This window comes from Cyprinus carpio, chromosome B6 (genome assembly GCF_018340385.1).
Source record: "Cyprinus carpio isolate SPL01 chromosome B6, ASM1834038v1, whole genome shotgun sequence".
NCBI classification, from domain to species: Eukaryota; Metazoa; Chordata; class Actinopteri; order Cypriniformes; family Cyprinidae; genus Cyprinus; species Cyprinus carpio.
In genome coordinates, this window is record NC_056602.1 from 22601054 (window position 1) to 22623769 (window position 22716).

The 22716-nt window shown below is 34.5% G+C and overlaps 1 protein-coding gene across 2 annotated transcripts; it reads left to right on the plus strand.

Moving 5' to 3' along the window:
- The first annotated feature begins 1478 nt into the window (after positions 1-1478).
- On the plus strand, positions 1479-22500 carry camkva (CaM kinase-like vesicle-associated a). Of its 2 annotated transcripts, XM_042726327.1 has the most exons (12): positions 7433-7969; positions 8427-8469; positions 16914-17021; positions 17215-17346; positions 17574-17648; positions 18211-18349; positions 18633-18753; positions 19216-19291; positions 19647-19783; positions 19878-19956; positions 20046-20133; positions 20581-22500. In XM_042726327.1, exons 3-12 carry the CDS (start codon positions 16927-16929, stop codon positions 20842-20844), a joined length of 1206 nt encoding a protein of 401 aa, XP_042582261.1. In that variant the 5' UTR covers positions 7433-7969; positions 8427-8469; positions 16914-16926; the 3' UTR covers positions 20845-22500. The 2 variants fall into 2 exon arrangements, with proteins under 2 accessions (XP_018936250.1, XP_042582261.1); XM_019080705.2 differs by lacking the exons at positions 7433-7969; positions 8427-8469 and adding an exon at positions 1479-1729.
- Positions 22501-22716: the final 216 nt, after the last annotated feature.

Here is a 22716-nt window from a genome sequence, read left to right on the forward strand (position 1 = left end):
CATTGATTATAATAAGAAATGTTCAAAAGCATATCACATTGATGTCTGAAGGATAATGTAACATACACGTATGTGACACCTGTAACTGGAAAATAATAAGAATTATATAATGTATATTTATGTATAATGTGTACATAATATATGTGTGTGTGCTGTGTATATTTATTATGTATATATAAATACAAACACATGCATGTATATATTTAAGAAAAATATGTTATGTTTATATATTAAAAATATTAATATATACAATTAATTATATGAATATAAATATATACATTTAAATACATGTCAATATTTTCTAAAGGAAACCAAAAAAGTGAATAATTGCATATTTGACTTGAAAGATAATGTCACAAAAAACATCACATATATCACAGATATAATAAAACGTGCTAAACATATTAATCACAAAGTTGGTAATAACACTATTAAAGCTGGCAAATCATCACAATTTGTGGGTATCACCAAATTTATATATATGTAAAAGGTAAAATAATACTATTCATAATTTTGCCATGTAACACATGACAGAAGAGGGTTTACTGTTTTTTTGGTTTAGTAACTAAGAACTAAGAAGACTGACCAAGATTAGCACACTGTCTATGTGTGAAAAGAGCTACAATCATACTAAGCCAAAAGAGCAGAAACAGATGCCACATACGCCACAATTACGCCCATGCAGTACAGTGACAAAGCTTAATTTTAGATAGTACATGCCTTTATGCAAAAATTGCCGTAATTGCAGAAGGCGTTGTTGAAATAATAATAATAATAATAATAATAATAAAAATGTAGTGCAGCTGCCTTTTTTTGTACTTGGGTCATTCCTGTCATGCAGTACCGTTAGAGCTCTGTGACTTTATGATTACAGGAAGCTTTTCTATGAAAGCATACAGACTTTCAGAAATTAAATATCTGGGCAAATTCAGGCCCTTCGCCTTTATTATATCTTGATTTATGGCAATAAACTGAAGATGAAAATCTTTAAGTTCTTTTTATTTTTTGCATTTTCCTTTATTTTGCAGGACAGTAGGGGTGAGACATGCAGAGGGGAATAGTTTTGGGGCATGCAGATTGGGACTTTTTTTTTTGTCCACTCCAACCAAAGAAGTAAACTAATTTAAAATGTATGCTTTTTTAGACAATATTATGTTTTTTTAATCTTTAAATGTGTAATTATTTCATCCAAAATATTAAAACATATATAACAGGGATGTGAAAATGTACTGTATAACATGAATGACCCATTTATTGGGAGGTTCTTTCCTCTTATCATTTAACCCCCAACTGTTTTCACCATCTTACTGTTATAAGAACACACGTCTCACAACTGGTCATAAATGTCAATGAGAAACGTAAAACTTTTCATTAATTTGATACAAAAAGATTAGAGACATGTATTTCCAGACACTGTTCTATCACCAGACTATATCATAGTGTAAAACCTGGCTGAGCATCATAGCGCAGTTTTGAGCTGCAGGAGTAAAACTATACTGCACATCTACCTGACAGAAAGAGAGAGAGAGAGCAAAAGAAAAAGAGCGCAAGCGAGCGTGCGCTCCAAGTGCAGGTTTCTGGGTTGGCAGCAGAGCGCGCGAATAGAACGTGGCACGCGGAATATTGGCCAAAATTACCGCGACCTCAAACATCTGGAGAAGACGCTCAGAGGGAAGCGAACGAGAACAGTCGACAACGCCTATTTCTCTGAAAACGTTCAAATTATCCGGTAAGTCTTTGTGTTTACATTAACTGTTGTCGATGAATGCGTATAGGCTATTTGTTTTCCTTAAGGACTTTACCGAACGCTTTCGTAATAGAATGTGTTAGTTTTGTTTAACAGACTGCGCTAACATTTTTTTTTCTTCAAATTTCTTTAGAAAATTCACCGGTGACCTTACCTGTAACTAAAAATAGCGGGTAGCACAGACTCTTTTCACAACTTTAAGAGGTTCCGCGCCAGTCATGTTTGTATTTACATATGTAGCTATTGCAGGCTTGCACTTCCATCGGGTGAAATTTGTCAGTTAAGTGTAAAAAAGCAGGTCAAATATGTTTACAACAAACCCAAATCACTGCGTCTGCTGCGTGCAAGTGGACACTGCAGTTTCTGTCGTTCGTTATTTCTTGACAGCAAAACCTTTCTTTTTCAGGCACATTCTGTAATTCGTCAGTTCATCTTTTGCTTTCTTGAATGTTAATTAGAAGTTATAAGTGCAGTGGACTCTGAGTTGAACTGTCCTTTTTATTTGACGACAAATGTGCATTGTTGAATTATGTGTGGTAGTGGTCAACAATATGCGTGTCATTTATTAAAAAAAGGTAAATCATTGCTAGTAATAAACATGTGTTTCTTTTTCTTTTTTTTTATTTGCAGTGTGTGACATCATATACCACCTGTAGCCCAAAACTGCACATAATGACATTTTAAGGTTTTTGTTTCAGCATCTGTAACTGAGTGGGGTTTGTTCTGGATAACTAAAACATTGATATAATAATGCCATATAAATGTTCTTCAGATTTAAGTGGTTTAGAAATGTACTATATATACCTAAATTGTGTAAATTAGTGTCTGATACAAAGAGTGCTGCTGGTACAAGCTATACATTCCAAATATATAGTCTAGCAACTCTAAAAACATTAATAAAAAATAAATAAAAAAATTGTGAGGAAATGGAACATACAGTGGAAGGTGTTAGAACCCTCCCCATCAGGTCAGGCTTGATCATTTTTTTTAACATGTATATAGCACCCCCCCACTGCATAGATAGATAGACTTTACACACACACACACACACACACACACACACACACACAGTACAGTGTATATATATATATATATATATATATATATATATATATATATATATATATATATATATATATATTATATATATATTGTGTGTGTGTGTGTAAAAGTATATCTATCTATGCAGTGGGGGGGGGGGTGCTGCTATATATATATATATGTATATATATATATATATTGTGTGTGTGTGTGTGTGTGTAAAAGTCTATCTATATACACACATATGTGTGTTTGCTATAACAATTTGCACTTTTCCAATAGATTTCCAACGTTTGATGAATGTTTAAACATTTTTATGTTTATCAAGGTTTTTTTTTCTTGTGGTAATGGAGCTTAACTTGTATTTAACCTAGAATTTTCCTTTAAATGCTCTAAACCTGTAATTTAGTGGTCACAGTATTGTTTGAAAGGCCATTATTTCTTATGTAACAGTCAATGATTGTTGCGCTAGTGTATAACAACAGATTCCATTTTTTAGTTGTTACATTCAATGTTTTTTTTTTTTACATATGAAAGAGGAAAATTGTAAGTTTTTGTTGTAAAAAGTGGTCAGTTTGTATTCTGTGTCCACCTTTTAATTTAATTTTAATTACCACCCCATAGTGTTTAAAGGAGTTCATCTACTTTTTTACAAATGATGATGATGTTATGGCATCAGTAGACAGAATATAGCAAAACTGACCTTCTCTCTGTGGTTCCCATTGAAGATGAGCACAAAGAAGCCCGGACACTGTGTCAGTGTCTGTACAGTATGTGTGTGTGAATTCAACCCACGGGCTAAAACACCACCCACCACCTCTGTTCAAAACACCATTCTGTTCTCCAGAGCTCTTAGCAGGGCCTGTCATCCCTTTATATAACATAACACCTGGCCCACCTCCACCCCCAGCCAACACCCGCACTGCACCAGAGGTGATTAACAAGAGCACCCCCCTCCCCACTGCATATTTCCCAAAACTAAATCAAAACAATACACTCGTATAATGGCTGACCACTGGCCACAGTAGTTGGAGGTGTCATATCTAGCCTGATCTTTCTATTTTTGCTCAACAACCTGTTGAACAGTTGTGGTTTAGATGGAGGCTGCCAAAAATAAAATGGAACCAATTATAATCTAGTGATTAGCTGTTAAGAGGTCTAAGTCGGTATGCTCTTTTCCACTACTTAGTTGCCTGTTGTGGAAATATTAGTGTCAGAGTTTTGGCCATTTCTGAGTGTTTATATATATATATTATATATATATATATATATATATATATATATATATATGATATATATATAAACTACTATTTAAAAGTTCAATAAGATTTGAGTTCAGAAGAAATTAATATGTTTTTTAATTTACTAAATTACGCAAGTTATTTACGTAATAAGGATTCATTAAAGGGTTAGTTTACCCAAAAATTAAAATTAGGCTGCGTTTTACTCACGCCCAAGGCATCTTAGCTGTATATGACTTTCTTCTTTCAGACGAATCCAGTCGGACTTATATTAAAAGTTGTCTTTGATCTTTCAAGCTCTTATCATTGCAGTCAGTGGGTGTTGCATTACTTCAGTCTAAAAGAAGTGAAATAAAAAGTGCCCTTCCATAAAAAAAGTGTCTCACACAGCTCCGGGGGGTGAACAAAGGCCTCCTGTAGCGACTCGATGCATTTTTGTAAGAAAAATATCCATATTCAAAATGTAATAATCACTTTAATACAGTTTGCCCCAACAGTTGTACACGGAAGCAGTTCCGTGGAGCATGACGTATGGAAGTCGGCATTGCGCATGTGCCGGTGAGTCTCATGAAAACCAACATTTGTTTACAGGATCAAAAGAAGCAAAGTTTCCTTACTTTAGCAAAGGAAAACCAGTCTCCTCTTGGCTTAAATCGAAATCCTCCGACATTCTTCTTTACAAATCCTTGTTTTGTACTTCTAATAAGTGACCGTTGTTTTGTTTTGATCTCTCCGCTGCGTTTCCTTGTGCGTCACTTCTGAGCGGCGTATGCCCATAGCTGACTTCATAAGTAATTCCCCCGGAACTGCTTCATTTACAACAGTGAACGCAAGCTAGATTCAAGTGATTATTATGTTTTAAATATGGATATTTTTCTTACAAAAATGCATCGATTCGCTACAGGAAGCCTTTGTTCACCCCCCAGAGCCATGTGAGACACTTATATTGGTTTTTAATTAGAGTTTTGGCTTTAATTGCGTCTCTTTTTTAGGTTTAGATTTATAGTTTGAAAACATAGTTTAGCATCGATTGGCCACAGGAAACCTTTGTTCACCCCCCAGAGCCATGTGAGACACTTTTTTATGGAAGGGTGCTTTTTACTTCACGTCTTTTGGACTGAAACAATGCAACACCCCCTGACTGCAATGATAGCGCTTGAAAGATCAAAGACAATTTTTAATATAACTCCGACTGGATTCGTCTGAAAGAAGAAAGTCAAATACACCTAGTAATGCCTCGGGGATGAGTAAAACGCAGCCTAATTTTCATTTTTGGGTGAACTAACCCATTAAGTTGATCAAAAGTGACAAGAAGGCATTTGGAATGTTACAAAAGATTTCTATTTCAAATAAATGCTGTTCTTTTGAACGTTCTATTCATCAAAGAATCCTGAAAAAAATGAAATATAGAGTTTTCACAATAATATTAAACAGCAACTGTTTTATTCATTCATTATAATAAGAAATGTTTCTTGAGCATCAAAATTAGCATATTAGAATGATTTAGTAAGGAGAATTGTAATAATTTTTCCACAATATTTGATCAAATAAAATGCAGAACAGAAAATAATAAAAGAATTAAAAAAAAAAAACAACATACACGTACACAATAAACACCGTTTATGTGCAATTTTGTGGAAAACAGAAAATAATTCATTAATTCTGACATTTTAACAAGGTCCCCGTGGCCATGAAACACCAGGAAGTGTCAGAGGATTTTAATTTCTAGGCCTGGAAAATCATTTAAATTAACCAAATTAAGAATTTTAAAATAAGTAAATATATAGTGATTATAACCTTATTCTAATAAAAAGCTCTAAAATGTTTAATATCACTGTGTCTGTGTGTGAATGAGAAAAAGAGACAAATACAGAGAGCTTGGAGTAAAATTTACAAAAGACAAATAATAGGACTGAATCTACAGTTTCTGAGTTTTATGGGGGACCTTGTTTAAAAAAAGCATCACACACGACACATGCCCTCATGACCTAGATTCATGCCCCTGGAGTGTCTCAATCTGTCCTGTCTCCTGACAAAAAAGACACTTATTTAGAAACTGATAACTTTATTTACCATGAATATGAGATGCAATCAACTGGTGCAAATGTGTTGAAACTGTTGGACTGTCAATTTTACATTTACATTCTATTTTGTATGAAAAATAACTGCATAGATAAAAAAATAACTTTCATTTCCTTGGTTAAGGACAGTAACTCTTCAGAGAGTGACTATCTGTCCAATGTCAGATAGAATGTAAAATGAAGATATTAATTAATATTTCACCCACCCACGCATTTCATGTAGTCAACATTTCCATCATCATCTGTGGATGCATTAGTCCATGCAGGTCTAATGGAGCTGGGCTCTGGTCAGCTCCGGTCAGTGTATTTGAGTCAATAGTTTCACACAAGTTCAAGGGACATTAAAGCACCATATCTGCGTAATACTTCCAGTAACAGTAGATAATAGTTCTCTTAGAAAGTCCATTTATTTTTAGTATTAACATTAGCTTGAGTGCAGTTTAATTAGATGTTCAGTAGGATTTCATTTATCATAATATCTTTCTTTTTTATGTAGTGTTGGTCTTCATCCAGTCGAGAAAATTGAGTCTCTGTCTTTGTAAAACAGGTCTTATATTGTTTTTTAATTAGAGTTTTGGCTTTAATTGTCTCTTTTTTAGATTTAGATTTATAGTTTGAAAACATAGTTTGGGTTAGCAGTGATAATATGGAAGCCTGATGTCGCATGTGGAAAGCTCAGAGGGAGATGTTTTATCATATTACCAGCATTCAGGAGTTATTGCTTGCTGCTAATATACCCATCACAGATTCCCAAAACTAGCTCTAACTCAGCAAGAGAGCAGTCTGATGTAAGACTTCCAAGTTAGAGCTGGAGAATTTTAGACTTCTCTTGAGAAGTGTTGTGATTCTCTCACTGCAAGCTAATACTTAAAAAGCAGCCATTGAATAAAACAGAGCAACATCTTTGCTTTTATAGTCTGAGGGAATCCAGAAGCTATTGCTTTTCCCTCCTTTTTTGTTGCCTGGGAAACAGTGTTATCATGAGGCGGGTGCTTGTTGTTAAGTGATCCACCCTCAATGTTTTTCGGTGGAAGCATGCCCAGAACAGCCAGGAAATGAAGTTAGCTGAGCAGTTCTCTTTGTTCAGTGCCGTGGCATATCCCATTTCTCTCATGTCTGTGAAGAACATTTTCGGAGAATTATGGGATGCACAGAACTTACTAAAAAACAAATAACTTTCTTTTATTACTGACAATGCAAAGCCCTCTTATTTTCCAACTTCAGCTACCTGTAGAGATAATTTTTCATGATTCAGACAATTCCTGTAGAATAATCATTTTATGATTGATTGATTGATTCTTTGCACTGATTTGATTGTATTGATTTGAGTTTCCACACTCTGTTTTCTCTGAATCTGAGCACAGTTGAGCTAAACCCATTTGTCACAGGGCAGATCATAATCTAAGAAACTTCATTTTGGTCATTTTGCTTTTTCACAGCAGAATAGTACAGTGGGATTTCTCACCCACTCTCAAAAGTCAGGAATCTGGAGTCTGGAAGTTTTAGTCATATTCCAAGAATACCTTAGAAAGGTTGAATTGTTTACTTGTGTTGTGCAGTGCTGCGCAATGACCAGCTGCCCTCCTCTTGAAACCACCAGCCCAACAACTGCTGGCTGTACTCTAAAGCAGCCAGCCGCATTGTACTGTACCACTGCATTTATGTATGACTGTAACTAAGGCAACAAACAACATAAGGAACAGAAAGGACAGATTAACCAACTGGGTGTGAAGGCAATCCAGGGTTCTTAACACACGCATAATTCTTCCAATTAGCCATTCCTCTGAGACACAACGCAAGTCTTTTTGGGAAGGTTCTGACTGCACCAGCTTGTGGCATTGTGGAGGTATTCTAGACAGGTAAGATAAGATGCACTGCCCTCTTATCTTCCTGCATATTCCATATGACCAGTACACTACAAAAGTACAGGTTTAATGTGGATGAAATGTGTTTAATTATTGTGTAGTGAGTTCCAGCATTAAGATTTGTGTCAGAATTCTCCTTGGTGTAACATCAGAGGGAGTTTGTGTGTGTGTGTGTGTGTGTATGACCTATAAATCCTGCTTTCGTGTGTGTGTGTGTGTGTGTGTGTGTGCGTGCGTCTTGGTGCTGTACTAAGCCATCTGGCACCTACTGTTTTACCACAGCTTGATAAGATTCACCCTTTGAAGGACCTATAAATCCTGCTGTCTGTTAGGCCTGTGATGGCCATCTACAGACCTCTATCTCTAGAAATCTGGTGTATTGCATTAATTAATAGTGGAATGTGAGATATGACATGTTTTTGACAGTATTTTTGTTTGATAATTACTGTAGGTTTTGTTAACAGTGTACTCGGCAGAAAAGGGATTCACTTTTGGTAAGTTAAGTCGTACTTTCCTCAAATTATTTGCTTTAAACATCATTTACTTACCTTCGGGTTGCTTGATATATTTTTTTCTTGGAACATGGGAGAAGTTTTTTATCGAGATGTGAAAGCTGCTGTAGATAAAATGAAACAGCTTTCAATATATGTTGCAGTTAAGCTGGTTTAGTTTAAAAGTTAATCATATAATTATAATATATGAAAAAAGTAACTGTGTGTGTTGTTTTATTTATTTATTTCCTGATTTTCCTACAGTAAATTAACAAGCAAGTTACCATTCATATTTTGATTGATATTATGTTGATATTGTAAGCACACAAATGTTTTGCTTTGGATCAGAATCAAAAATTTGCTCAGATAAACTGACGTGTTGTCATGGCAGACACAAGACTGCATTTTTAGCAGGTTCACTTTGAGAATTAAAAGTCTTCATAGAAAAAGTAATAAATGAAAATGAAGTGCAATAACTCATTTTCTTAGAAGTAAAAGTTTCCATCTCACTGGACTGATGGTTAACTGTTGAGGAGTGACAGCTCAAAGACATGAATTAAACCTGGCTTTGTGTCTGTAAAGAGAGGTTATTTTTCCTTTCCTTTTCAAACAGTCCAAATGTTTAATGTATTACTTTTTAAAAAATCATTTCGACATGCTCTCAGAAATGGACAAAAAAGACTGAGATGTTCTTATTAAAAAATCTGAAAAGAATAGCCTTTTACATATTCAGACACTAATGCAAATGCTTTTTCTCATTTGAGTCATATTATATGAATAGCTTGCATTACTTTCACTACACATCATAAATCCAACTATATTTCACACCACAATATCATTGTGAAAAATATTGTGGATAATGTGGTAAATAACACTAGATAAAAGTGCTTTTGCTGTGTTGAAAATAGAAGTAAATGAGTTCTGTGCTTTGAATGTAGATTAGCTGGGGTCATATAGGGTTTATGTACATTTCATTCCACTTCCTGATTTATGTAAATCTGTGGGGTATTTATTTAATATATTACAACAATTGAGTGTAATATCTCGTGAAGATTGTAAGCTTGAAGTCTCAGGTCTTCTTCTAATGTCCATCATTAGTTCATAGCCCTGGAAGGTCAGTTTAACAACTGGACTCTGAAAAGAACAGCAAGAGCATTAGTAATCCTACATCGGACTTTCTGTCTTTATTAAAAAGGTTTTTATTTTTCATGCACATTTGAAAAATTGAAGTTAAAAGACTGAAGATTTCTTTGTTTAGGAAAAAGTTTCTAGGCCATTTACGTAGATGGGTGTAATCAATAATTTTCTTTTAGACTCAGAAGCTGCATTTAGGTTGCAGATTTATCTTTATTGAGGCATCTGGATGTAAACGACAAATTTGGCCTTGAAGTTTAATACATATTTAGTTGTGTTGTTGCAATAGTGTGGAAAGGGCTGACTGTACATTATCCCACTTATTACTCACCAATAAATATATACCTGAACATGTAATATTGAATTATCTATATATATATATATATATATATATATATATATATATATATATATATATATATATATATATATATATATATATATATATAAATTTAACTGTATATTATATTAAATTTTCCACCAAAGCAAAAATGCAATCAATTACACTGTAAATTACAATCTGAAAGAAAATCTCCTCAGAAAAAGACCTTTTCACTACAGTCGATACAAGATGATGCCAAAATATCTGCGTGCTGAGTGCCATGATTGTCCAATCAGAATCAGGTATTCCAGAGACCTATGTAAAAAAGTGTTTATAATGTCCATGATTATGCACAATCATCTTTTGTCGTATGATTGGGTACAATTCCCTTGTTTTTAATCAAGCCTAAGCTTTCATGGCCAGAGTACATTCACAACACACAGCCTAATGCTATGATTGTGCCAAATGAGAGACACAACAACATGATGCACCATCAATTAGATTACTAAGTACCCATTTCTAAAAATAAATTCATCCATATGAATGTGTTTTGATAAATAATGTCTGCCTCTGTTTGTTGACTCACAGCTAATTGATGATATGTCTCTTTATTTTTTTGATTGCTGCAAGAGAGCATGTTTTTTAGCTAAGAGGAGAATAAAAACACTTGATGGCCGATGGAGGCTTGATGGCCAATTTAGTGTAAATGCTCAAATGGCACTTTGCTAATTGAACATAGACAGGCACATAATGGAATTAAAGGACAAATTGTAACAGGGTTATTGTAAGACATTAACATCTATCTCATTGTTCCCACATGCAAACCTGTCTGTTTTTAAATTTCTTTTGCTTTTCCTTGTCATTTTATGTATGTTTAGTAATATATTTTATTTAAAGTGCTCAGAGGATATTTTATTGCTGAAATGTTGCACTTATAGTTTAAGAGACTTAATTGAGTTCTTAGTTATGTTTGCTTAGTTTTTTTTTTTTTTTTTTTTAGGGTTTCTTTTTTAAGGGGTTATATTTTGTCTATTGCTTTTTTTAGATGTTTAAAGTAGAAACAAAATGATATAATGCTGAATAGCAAAGTATTGTATTTCTAGAATCTCTAACTTTGATGTTTTTGGCAAATCTGAGCACAGTTTGAGATATTGTTGTTCTTTTTCTCAAGGGAAATAGGGTCATGAGACAAAAGCCTTAATTTGCTCTCTTTCAACTCATTGGGCAGATTTCATCTCTGTATTATCTTTCTGATGAGTGCTTTCAGCTTAATGGTAAAACCATAGTACAGTTATTCAGTCAAGGTAAACTCATGCCATTACACGAATGAATCCAAACATCATTATTTGTTTGAACAGTGCTGGTCATGGAACCCTTCCAAAATCTTATTTGATGTTAAGCTCAGTAGGCTGCGTTAGTTAGGAACACTATATAGCTTTGCAAAATGTCTTATAGAAAAGGCTGAGTGACAGCAAATGTAGACACGGCTGGCAGCTCTGCAGAGAGAGAGCCAAACAATGCCCAAGGCTTCAACCTGAATGTTCAGCTTTGCAGAGCACAGACAGCTTCCATGGTGAGGAGACACATGCGTGCACACAAATACTGAAGCTGGATTGCATAATTTATCAGAAACAAGGTAAAGGGGTTATATTTTGTCTATTGCTTTCTAAAGACCAAATGTAAGAAGCAGAGATGGCCCTACAATCCTCAGAAGATTTAGATGAGCGTCTAAATGTGTTATCTCCCTGCTGATGGAAGCTTGAGTAACTCTTCAGCTAGAAATGTTTAGAGGAGTTTTTCATTTACAAATTTGCTCACCAGAAATGTGCTTAAAAAAGGGAAAGAATTTCCCTGGTGTACTCGCATCTGCCCTTTTCCTGACTTCTGCTGCCAAAGAACAAGTGCAGCTGCCACTGAGACAGTATTGTCCAAATGATTATTTTATATGTTTATTGTGTTACCTAATGGACTCCATTCAGTTTTATTACTTGCAATGATTGCAGTTTTGCATGTACCTCAGATGTGATAAGACCCTTCCTAATAAAATAAATATTCCTCTTGGTGCTTTTTTGCAATGTGTTGACACAGGAATGTGCTGAATTTATGTAATCGAGCTTCTGATCATATATTTATTTTAGTGAAACAGACTTTAGTCAGGTTAGATGCCATATTGAATTTTTGAACCAACATTTAGAGCTGTGATTGGCAACCTGTTTTTTATTTTATTTCAGCTGATCTCTTTTCCGGACTTGCACACAAAATGCATTACAATCTTTTCCAAAGATGTAATTTGTGTGGAAATATTATGAAGTCTGTAAGCAGGACATTCACAGAGGCCAGAAACGGGACATGCTGAAGATGAGAAAATACTGTACAAGACAATGCAAAGCTCACTGTTCATTATGTGTGCAATATTGGAAGAAAACTGAAAATATTGAATTGGGAGTGGGGGTATCTGTGTATCTCTGAAGGGACCTGACTGTCTTCGAAAAAAATTTGATGGCGTTTTCTTTTCGTCTTACCTCCATATAATGCCTAGTGTTTATAAGCACAGCGATTAAAATGAGTCTGTGAGGGACATACAATCTTCAGTGGCACAAACTGTATAAAGGTCCTGGATAATGTAATTTTTAGCAACTCACAACTTTTGTCTACAGAAAGTTTTTTAATTTTATTTTTTTTATTATAGAAATACTGTCAGCTGAACAATTGGTATGTTGTTAAACAACAGTACCACCCATTAAATGCACTGTGCTTACATAACTCATCTCGTTCCGTCCCTCAGACTCGTTTTCATTCATGTCAAAAATTGATATGGCGCTACCCTAACTAAGGTTTATTGATATTTTTAGATGAAACATGGTTTTAAAATCAAAATTGGAATGGTAATACCTGGTTAAAAAAATACTAACAAAGTGAAATCAATAAAAATAAATAAAAAGCTTGCCACAGGCAAATAGAGTTAATCAAAATGGTAGCATGCACACTACACATTCCCAATTTAGTGTTTTAAACATCTCTTCTCCAAACTGTCTTTAAAGGCTTCTCTCCCCTCATTACCATGCATCTATTGGCCTTGCAAAGCCAGTGTCTCCTGCAATCATAGAGGCCAAGGGGAGATTAATTAGAGACCTTGGTGCTCCTGTGACGGGCAAAGCAAACAGCCTCTCGCTCAACCTGTAATTTATGTAATGCCTCCTTTACTGTGGATATCAGGAATGGCCTTTTTTGCTCGATACTCTGGCACTGGGTGGTAATGATGCATCAGTCTGCTCTCCTGCCTTTGCTGGTCTATTCTGGGAAAGTGGAGGAGAGAAAATAGGATGTTTTTGTACTGTAACATCAAACAAAGAGTTTCAGAGTAAGTTCAAGCCCGGCAGAGATCAGAGGCGTGCAGTGCATGTGAACTATTGTGCTGGTTTTTGTCTTGGTTCTTTGTTAATGTTGAAAGCCCAAAGCCTTAGAGACAAAACTCTTGTCACATTATCCGGTCGAGCTTCAGTGTGATTGAGGACTGTCATGGTGTTTGGCAAATTGTTGGGTCAGACCTGAGTAGCGGTGCAATTGTACTGCCAGCCTGATGTGTAATTGCTTGTTTGTGTGGGGCCTTTTTGTCGTTTGTTTCAGTGCGTTGTACTGCGATAGATAATGGCTGTCCTCCCAGCTCTCAAAACAGTAAAGCAACATTTTTAGAAGAATTGGCAACAGTTTTGAGAGTCTATAGGCTCTTCTGAGAAGATTAAACTAACGGTGTGTCAAATGATGTGCTGCATAAGGGGAATTTAGCGCTGGTAGGGGTCTGCAGGATTTTAGGCTCTGCGTGTAGTGCATTTAGATTTTAACACTTTGTTCTTCTTTGTTTGCTTTACTAGTTCTCTAGTTATTTTTAATGTTAAACCCTGTAGGGTTTATTACCCAATGAATACCCCCTAGGAAACCTCCAAAACAAGTGCACATTAAAGCAAGTACTAACAAAAAGGGGAAATGCTAAGCTATCAAGCTTTCTAGTGCTTATATAAAAAAATAATACATGTTTTTGATGGCCAAATGATATTAATTTTTTGTCTAAAATCAACTACAACTGAAAGAGCAACTGTCTTGGTACCAGATCAAAAAGAAAAAAGTTATCTTGTCAGTTGTTCTTAAAAATCTAACTTGGTTGAAAGTTTTACTCAGACATATATCATATTGCAGATAAAATGGGTCACAGCCTCGTTTTGTCTTACAGACATTATTTACCCAAAAATGAAAATCGTCATCATTTACTCACCCTCATGTCAAACTTGTATGACTTTTTTTCTGGAATACAGAAGATATTTTTAACCCTTGTGCTGTGCTGAAAATCCTTTACCTAACTTGGTGTTCTACTGTAGGCCAAAAACTGGCAGGCCTTAAAGATTGCTTATAAATCTTTCATTATGCTATATTATTACTAAATCACCATTTTTTTTTCAAGAAGTTTACTGTTTGCACAGATTTTGTATTTCTTTTTGGAACTGACTGAACCAATCTTGTGTAACTAAGTAATATAAAAATCTAAAAAAATAAAAAAAATAAAAGAAAAAAAAAAAAAATAAAGTAATCACATTATCAAAATCTTAAAACAATACAAAAATACAAGAAACAATTATGAAAAATTTCTAAAACCTTAAAACTTTCAATTATTTTTGTATGTATAATGAAAGTCAATGGGGTCCAAAACAACATTAGACCCCATTGTCATTCATAATCTAAAAAAAAAAAGAATAATAAAAAAAAAAAAAAAAAAAAAAAAAAAAAAAAAAAAAAAAAAATATATATATATAGATATATATATATATATATATATATACACACACACACACACACACACACACACACACACACACACACACACACACACACACATACATACATCCATTCTGGAAAATGGTGGTGCTGGAGACCTAGGATTTTTTGGAAAATGCTAACCCCGCTGACCCTAGTATTTTGCTGTCCTACATTCATATCTAAACTAATATATTTTTTGTCTAACCCCGCTGACCCTAGTATTTTGCTGTCCTATGGTCATGTCTTAACTTTTGCAATTTCTGTATTGCATTAGTTTTTAATATTTCTCATTGGGATTTAGTTAAATCTCTTTTTTGGCTCATTTTATCTGTAAAAGAAAATGTGCCTAATAATTCTGCACACCTGAATATAAGGAGTTTTTCACTTCCAGCCTTCATGGACAATTATATATCACTTATAAATTATTAAATACAAAATGTATAGTAGTTATTAAGATTGACGTGGTTTGGAATTGGTAAAATGTGCTTGGAAAAAAAAATATAATCAGAATATCGACGTGCCTAATAATTATGTATGCACTGTTTGTGTTCCACAGTAGAAATACCCTCATTCAGGTTTGGAAAGATATGAGGGTGAGTAAATGATGACAGACATTTTTATTTTTAGGGAGACAGTCCCCTGAAATGTTTTATTTTGATAGGACCCAAAATCACTCTTATCATTCGTTATCCTAATGCAATTAATTCGAGATTAGTGTCATTTATCTATCTGATGTCCCTCTGGTATTTTCCTTTTGCTTGCTCTCAGATCTGTCATAAATAAGCATGATTACTGCATGTTCAAAGAATCTGAATTTTTCAGAGCTACTTCCTGCCACAAGTGGAAATTGTCACTTTTGGAATAAATTGTAGGCATTACTCATGTGTGGTTATGAGAGTGCTGTCTGCCAAATCTCTCTCTCCCCCTCTTTTTCGCTCACTTTTTCTCGCTCTCAGATAAATGAGAATTTATTCCTCCTCTTTGAGTTCTGGCTTAGACGGAGAGAAAAGCACAGGGTCGCCGAGCTCACTCGCAGCTCAATGGAAGAAAGAAAGAAACAACTGCATGCATTTTAATTGTCAATGAATGAATGTGGAGCGGCATCTCAAGGCTTCACAGCAAAAACTCTCTTCATAATTTATTAAATTCACACCATCATGAACACGCACGTCGGTGGCCTTTCAAAACATACACAATTAAAATGTGCATTCAAAAATTCTCTAGTCATCAATGATATTGTAAATTGAGAGGCTGATAATTTGCTTGGTAATTTTTGTCTCTACATTATAATTGCTGTGACTGTGGCTTAGTTCAATGTTTTTGCTTGTACTGCTGTGTATTTTTATATACTGTTAAAAAGTTTGTGGTCGAAGTCTCTTAAGGTCACCAAGGCTGTATTTATTTGATCAAAAACACAGTAAATGCAGTAATATTGTGAAACATTATTTCACTTTAAAATAACTATTCTATTTAAATATATTTAAAAAATTTATTTATTCCTGTAAAGGCAAAGCTGAATTTTCAGCAGCTATTACTCCAGTCTTAAGGTTTACATGATGCTTCAGAGCTGCAGCTTAATATGTTTGTGGAAACCATGATGATTTTTTTTTCAAAAGAACAGCATTTAATATTTTTTTGTATCAGTATGAAAGGCATCCTTGCTTAATGAATGTTACATTTATTTTAAAATTAAAATACATCTTACATACAACAAATGGTTTATTTGAAGTGTATTATATATCATGTCTGGTATAATTTAAAAAGTACCAAAGTGCAGATTCATTCAGTGTGTATAATATGCACACACACACACACACACACACACACACACACACACACACACACACACACACACACACACACACACACACATATATATGCCCATGTAAAACTCATCATTACGGTGCTATGGTATTTAGAATGGTTGCTAGAGTATTTTGGATGTTTTTTTATTGCTGGCACAAATTTTATTCTGGTCCCTAGATATAGCTTGGGTCCCTCCGTTAATATATAAATCTGTCAGCAACCAAACAAAAATCATAAGTTCAGTTGCTTAGAGAAGTAATAGCACCCCTCTCCTCTCCTTTTAAACCAATGTCATGGTTTGAAGTGTCCATCATCTATTTCCATAACATGACTTTTGAAGGACCATTAAATATCTTTTTTTGTGTTTGCTTTGTAGGGTAGGAGCAGCCATGCCATTTGGCTGTTTGACTCTGGGAGAGAAGAAGGACTACAACAGTCCTTCAGAGGTCACCGATAAGTATGACCTGGGACAGGTAGTGAAATCGTAAGTACCAATCTATGGTTATGGCTACCTTTTGTTTTGCTCTTGTTTATAGTAATCTTTTTGTGCAAAATATGTGCTCCTAAATGTTCTCATTTTAATATATACTTTTTTTAAAAAATTAGATTCTAAATCCCAGATTTTCAATGTTGACTCAACAGCACTGTATATGTGTTTTTATCGACTTCATTAACAGGGAGGAGTTTTGTGAAATCTTCAGGGCAAAGGACAAGAACACACTGAAAATGTACACCTGTAAAAAGTTCCTGAAGAAAGATGGAAGAAAAGTACGAAAAGCAGCCAAAAACGAGATCCTCATCTTGAAAATGTACGTTTTCCTTGCAGGTTATTTATACGATCCACATTTTAGCAAAGAAAGGTGCTTGCAGATGGTGCTCAGTGTTGAAATTTGTTTAACAAGAGTAGCAGAATGCAGTCGACTCTTTACCATGCAAATGATTTTATTTTTGCAAATAGTCATGATTTCTTTTCACTTTCTACTCTGCTTCCTTTTACAGTGTCACAGTCTTGCTTTCTCTCTTTCTCTCCCTGCAGGGTGAAGCATCATAACATCCTCCAGCTGGTAGATGTCTTTGAGACGAGAAAAGAGTACTTCCTCTTTTTGGAGCTGTAAGTGCTTTGAGATTTTCGTATGTGAGAGTGAATACGAAAGTACAAGAGTGTGAATGGATACTTTTTGCATTTATTGTGTTAAGATTTAAAATGGAATCAAAATAAAGATCCTGTTATTATTTACACACCCTTAGTTGTTACTTTTTTTCTTCAAGATGGATAGGGATGTGGAATATAGAATACGTTTTTGCCTATAATAAAATGGATTATTTATTTATTTATTTATTGAGATTCGGTTGTAGTGGAGGCAATATTTTCTATTCTTCTGTATCTTTATCCTGTTAATATAAGAGAAGTCCAGTTAACAGATTAAGCAAACAAAAATGTAAATTAAATAATTCAGTAACTATATGGGTTTTTAAGCAGCAAATGGTTTAAACGTTGACAGAATTTTCATTTTTTGATTAACTATTTTTTACGTAAAGATGCATTTGCATTTGCTTCTTGATCATTTCTTTCTATAAACTAAAAAGATTTTTGTACAGTCATTATATTACAAGGACAATTTTGACACTCACATGAATATTTTCTTGGCCGTTTTTCATGTTTTTTACTTCAGGGCCACAGGAAGGGAGGTGTTCGACTGGATCTTAGACCAGGGCTACTACTCAGAACGTGACACCAGCAATGTGATCCGGCAGGTGCTTGAGGCTGTGGCTTACCTGCACTCTCTTCACATCGTTCACAGAAACCTAAAGGTGACTTTGGGCTTTACTACCATCTAATGGTCTTCACATTGTATTGCACCAGAATGCAACCTCAGACTCAGACTCAGACTACAACAATTCAGGAGACAGAAGTTGATTAGATACTCTAAAGGGTTAATTTATTTCAAAGAAAAATTAATTCTAACAATCATACTATTATCAATGACGTCTTGCATCTCTTGTTTTTTAATACAATTAAATCTTATAAAGGCTTTGCAAGGTTAAGTATTTGACAACTGATTGCATTTACTGCTGTATTTTTTCACTCTGTCAGCTGGAAAATCTTGTCTACTTTAACCGTCTGAAGAACTCCAAAATTGTAATCAGCGATTTTCACCTGGCCAAACTGGAGAATGGTCTTATCAAAGAGCCATGTGGCACACCAGAGTATCTTGGTAAGAAAAAGTGTCAAATCTTTCAGCTGTAACTGCATCCTATATTGTGAATTATGGTTATTAATATAAATATACTGATAGAAGTATAATATATTAGTGTCAATGATGTAAAACTAGTTATATAATAATGATAATAACAATATAGAAATAATACAGATTATGAATTTAAAAACACACCTCTTTCTTCATCCTGAATTACATTAAAAAAAATTACTATCAAAAATGTGTAAAATATTTTTTAAAATAATGATTAATATGTGTACACTAAGTGCATTCGAGGTCTATAAGGTTGCACCACTTGAGATTGTGGTCATTACATCATAAATGTTTTGCAAAAAATGTATTAAACCAACATGAATCCCAAAATGACATGTCTAAGAAGACTATAGTGTAATATAGTGTTTTGCATTATGTTATATTTAATATTTGTCATTGACTCATAATTCAGGCTTTCTTTTTTAGCTCCAGAGGTGGTTGGCAGACAGAGATATGGCAGACCGGTGGACTGCTGGGCCATCGGGGTGATCATGTACATCCTGTGAGTTCATGCGTCATTATTTAATAGATTTCATTCATTGTGTGAGATGGTCCAACATATTCATTTCATTGTGCTCTTGAACCAGATCTTTCTTTATTAGTAGACCCCATAGATGTCTGTTTTGGAGTCACTTGCCTGACACGTTCTTGAGTTCCTCAGCATACATGTACTTTCCATTTCCTGTTGTCACATTGCTTGTTAGATCATCACTGCTACTCTGTAAGTGCGAAGTATTTCCTGTATCAGTTTCTCTTCCTAATCCCTCCTCAAAATCAATTGTTGTTCATATGGTGTTACGGTCCTAATTAACCCCTTGCCCTAGGAAATTCTCTGGTCATATTATCATTTTCAACAGATTGTCAGGAAACCCACCTTTTTATGATGAGACAGAAGATGATGATTATGACAATCATGATAAGAACCTGTTCAGGAAAATTCTGTCTGGAGACTATGAGTTTGACTCACCCTATTGGGATGACATCTCAGATTCAGGTACAGTACACAAATCACTGTACAGTAGGTGTGAGATGGATCTGTGGGATTCTGATCAGAAAACAATTTCAGCTATTCAACAAATTCTTTGCAGCAAAAAGCCTAGTTGCATGTTTAATGGAGGTGGATCAGGATCAAAGACTGACCGCACAGGAAGCCATCAATCATGAGTGGTAAGGAGCCTTTGCTAGTACAGAATCTGCATTTTATAATTTATCTGCAGGTTAATTAAAAACTGCTGTGCATCTTTTTTTTTTTTTAGGATATCTGGAAATGCTGCCTCAGACAAGAACATCAAAGATGGTGTTTGTGCTCAGATCGAGAAAAACTTTGCTAAAGCTAAATGGAAGGTAAGGTTTCAAAGAAATTAATTTTCTGTTAATCAAACGATCCTAAAATAATGTATCATGATTTCCATAAAAAAATTCTACATTCGTAATAATAAGTAATGTTACTTGAGCACCATATTAGAATGATTTCTGAAGTATTAATTGACACTGAAGACTGGAATGATGACTGTAGAAAAAGTTATTTTAAATTGTAATAATATTTCACGGTATTACTGTTTTTACTGTGTTAAATCTAAATATTAAATCGGCTAGGGTGGAGCCTCAAGCCATTTTTTTAAACATTACAAAACTTTCATTACTTTCTACTGTAACCTTATTTGTGCCAAATTTCAATAAGTTGTGGAGTAAAATGTATTCATTTATTAATTGTTTAAAAAAAATATATATATACACATTATTTTTAGTTAAACGTATTACATTACAACATTATTATTATTTGTTATCCAGAAAGCTGTTCGTGTGACCACCATGATGAAGAGACTCAGGGCTCCAGATCAGAGTGACTCTGGAGCCTCTAGTCCTGCAATGGGAGCCTCAGGAGGACCTGTTACCCCCAGCACCACCCCTGCTCCCCTGGCTGTAACACCAGTGCCTCCCCGCACCGCCCGGGATCACCCCGAGGCCCAGACACAGGAGGCCTCGGCTCCTACACGGTGTAATGGAGAGATACTGACATCCCAGCAGCGTAGTGGGGAGACTAAGGAGGATTAGAATGGCTGATTACATTCGGGCAAATATAGTGGTAAATATACAGTAGAAGAGCCTACATGCTACATGGAGCAAAGTCCAATTGTGTTTAAAAGCTTGATCACCATTTTACATTTTCATTTGTGCAAAATGCTGTAATCTAGGAAGACTTTAAAATGTAAATCCCAGTCCCATAGTAGTTTTATCTGTATTTTCTTAAGTAGCTTTATTAAAGAAATATTATTTGTTACTTCTGAAGTAATACTCAGTGATTTAATTTCCATAATTCAATCCAATTTAAAAAATCCTCATTAAAACTATGCTACCATCTTTTTAAGGGTATTATACAAAATAAGTTCTTAGATTTACTTTAAAACATGTCATTAAAAGTTGGTTCAAATATTTTCAGTTGTATTTATTGCATACCTAAAAATCTTTTTTTCCACATTGCAAAGAGCAAAGGAACATAAAATATAAAAATACAGCCTCAAAATATGAATCTTAAAGTCATTAAATAAGATAATTCACAAACAAACAAAAGGACGATTAGCACAGCAGAATATTATATTTCTGCATCAAAAGAATGGTTGGACTTTAATGTAGAATTTCATATATCCAGAAGAGCCCAGCTGCTGAAATACAATTCATATTAATATTTTGTGTCATAATATTGGCTAACCAGCAACTAAAACGGCTGCTGTACTTCATTGATGTACAAGTCATTATGTTTTTGTCAATGCTATCATCATATCAATATAATATGACTCAGTGTTTTGTACTGCTGAATCATGTTTCTTTTTCTTTTGCTGTACAATCTTACAAGAAATCATGTAGCTCTTTTTATTCAATCTGCCCTTATATCCTTATTCTAAAGAGCACTGTATTTTATATAGAATACATCTGGTTTCATTGAGTGTGATACGCTGAGGCCTAAGGGTTTCCAAATGTTCTGTTGATGTGCAGTACAAACAAAGCAATATGAATATTGCTGTAATACTGTGAAACTGCTATACAGGTGATAAGATGTTCCTGCCATATTTCATACAGGTAGCCAAGCAATTTGCTCTCGATGGTTGTTTGCGTATTCAATCTTATAGCTGTATATAATGTTCAGTTATTGTATTCTGCCTAAAACCCAGACCTTATTTTTACTGTCCATGTGGAGAGAGAGGAATCAAAATGTCCTTGAACTGCAAATCCTGCTGTAGCTCATGTCCATTATGGCATAGTTATTTGTTGTTTATTGTTTGTTTTAATTGATTGTCTTTGGCATGGTCACATGTTTATTTTTAAGCATTTGCTAAATATACTCCCCATTGTATATAGCTTCACTGAGTTTTATCTGGTAGTATTATCTCAGTAATGTAAAAGGAACTATACAGACGTACATTTTGACCTCTGTGTGCATTAGTTTGACCTCAGCTGAAAACCATAATTTTCTCCTGTTTAGCCTTTGTTTTCCTCTTTATGCACTGACGGCAGGCTCTGTAAACACTGAATATATATTTTCTGAGAAAAGTTTTCATAGAAGACAGAGCAGAAAAACAAGTGATTGTGCAAATCCAGAGTAAAATGTGTAATTCATCATTTTCATGTATCAGCTCAGCCTAATGTGTTTGTCACTGTTTGTGGCTTCTGTATTTTGTTACTCGATATGCAGAATAAATGTTTCGGACAGTGTATGTGTCCATGGTGTTTCTTATTTCTGGTCTAGTACTAAATTGAAACAATATTTTAACATTTAAACAAGTCCTTATCTATATGCCCCCTGTTTCACTGCAATTGCTGTATTGTTACAGTGAATGTGTATTGGCTTAATGCATTTATGGCTGCAGTAAAAATCCATATTACATGTAATACTTTTATTTATAATACATAATAATATTTTTTGACACG

Coding starts and splice junctions, on each gene's coding strand:
- camkva (XM_019080705.2), top strand. CDS start 16,927: ATGCCATTTGGCTGTTTGACTCTGGGAGAGAAGAAGGACTACAACAGT. Junction 17,022..17,214: donor CTGGGACAGGTAGTGAAATC/GTAAGTACCAAT, acceptor CTTCATTAACAG/GGAGGAGTTTTGTGAAATCT. Junction 18,754..19,215: donor TGGCACACCAGAGTATCTTG/GTAAGAAAAAGT, acceptor TTTCTTTTTTAG/CTCCAGAGGTGGTTGGCAGA.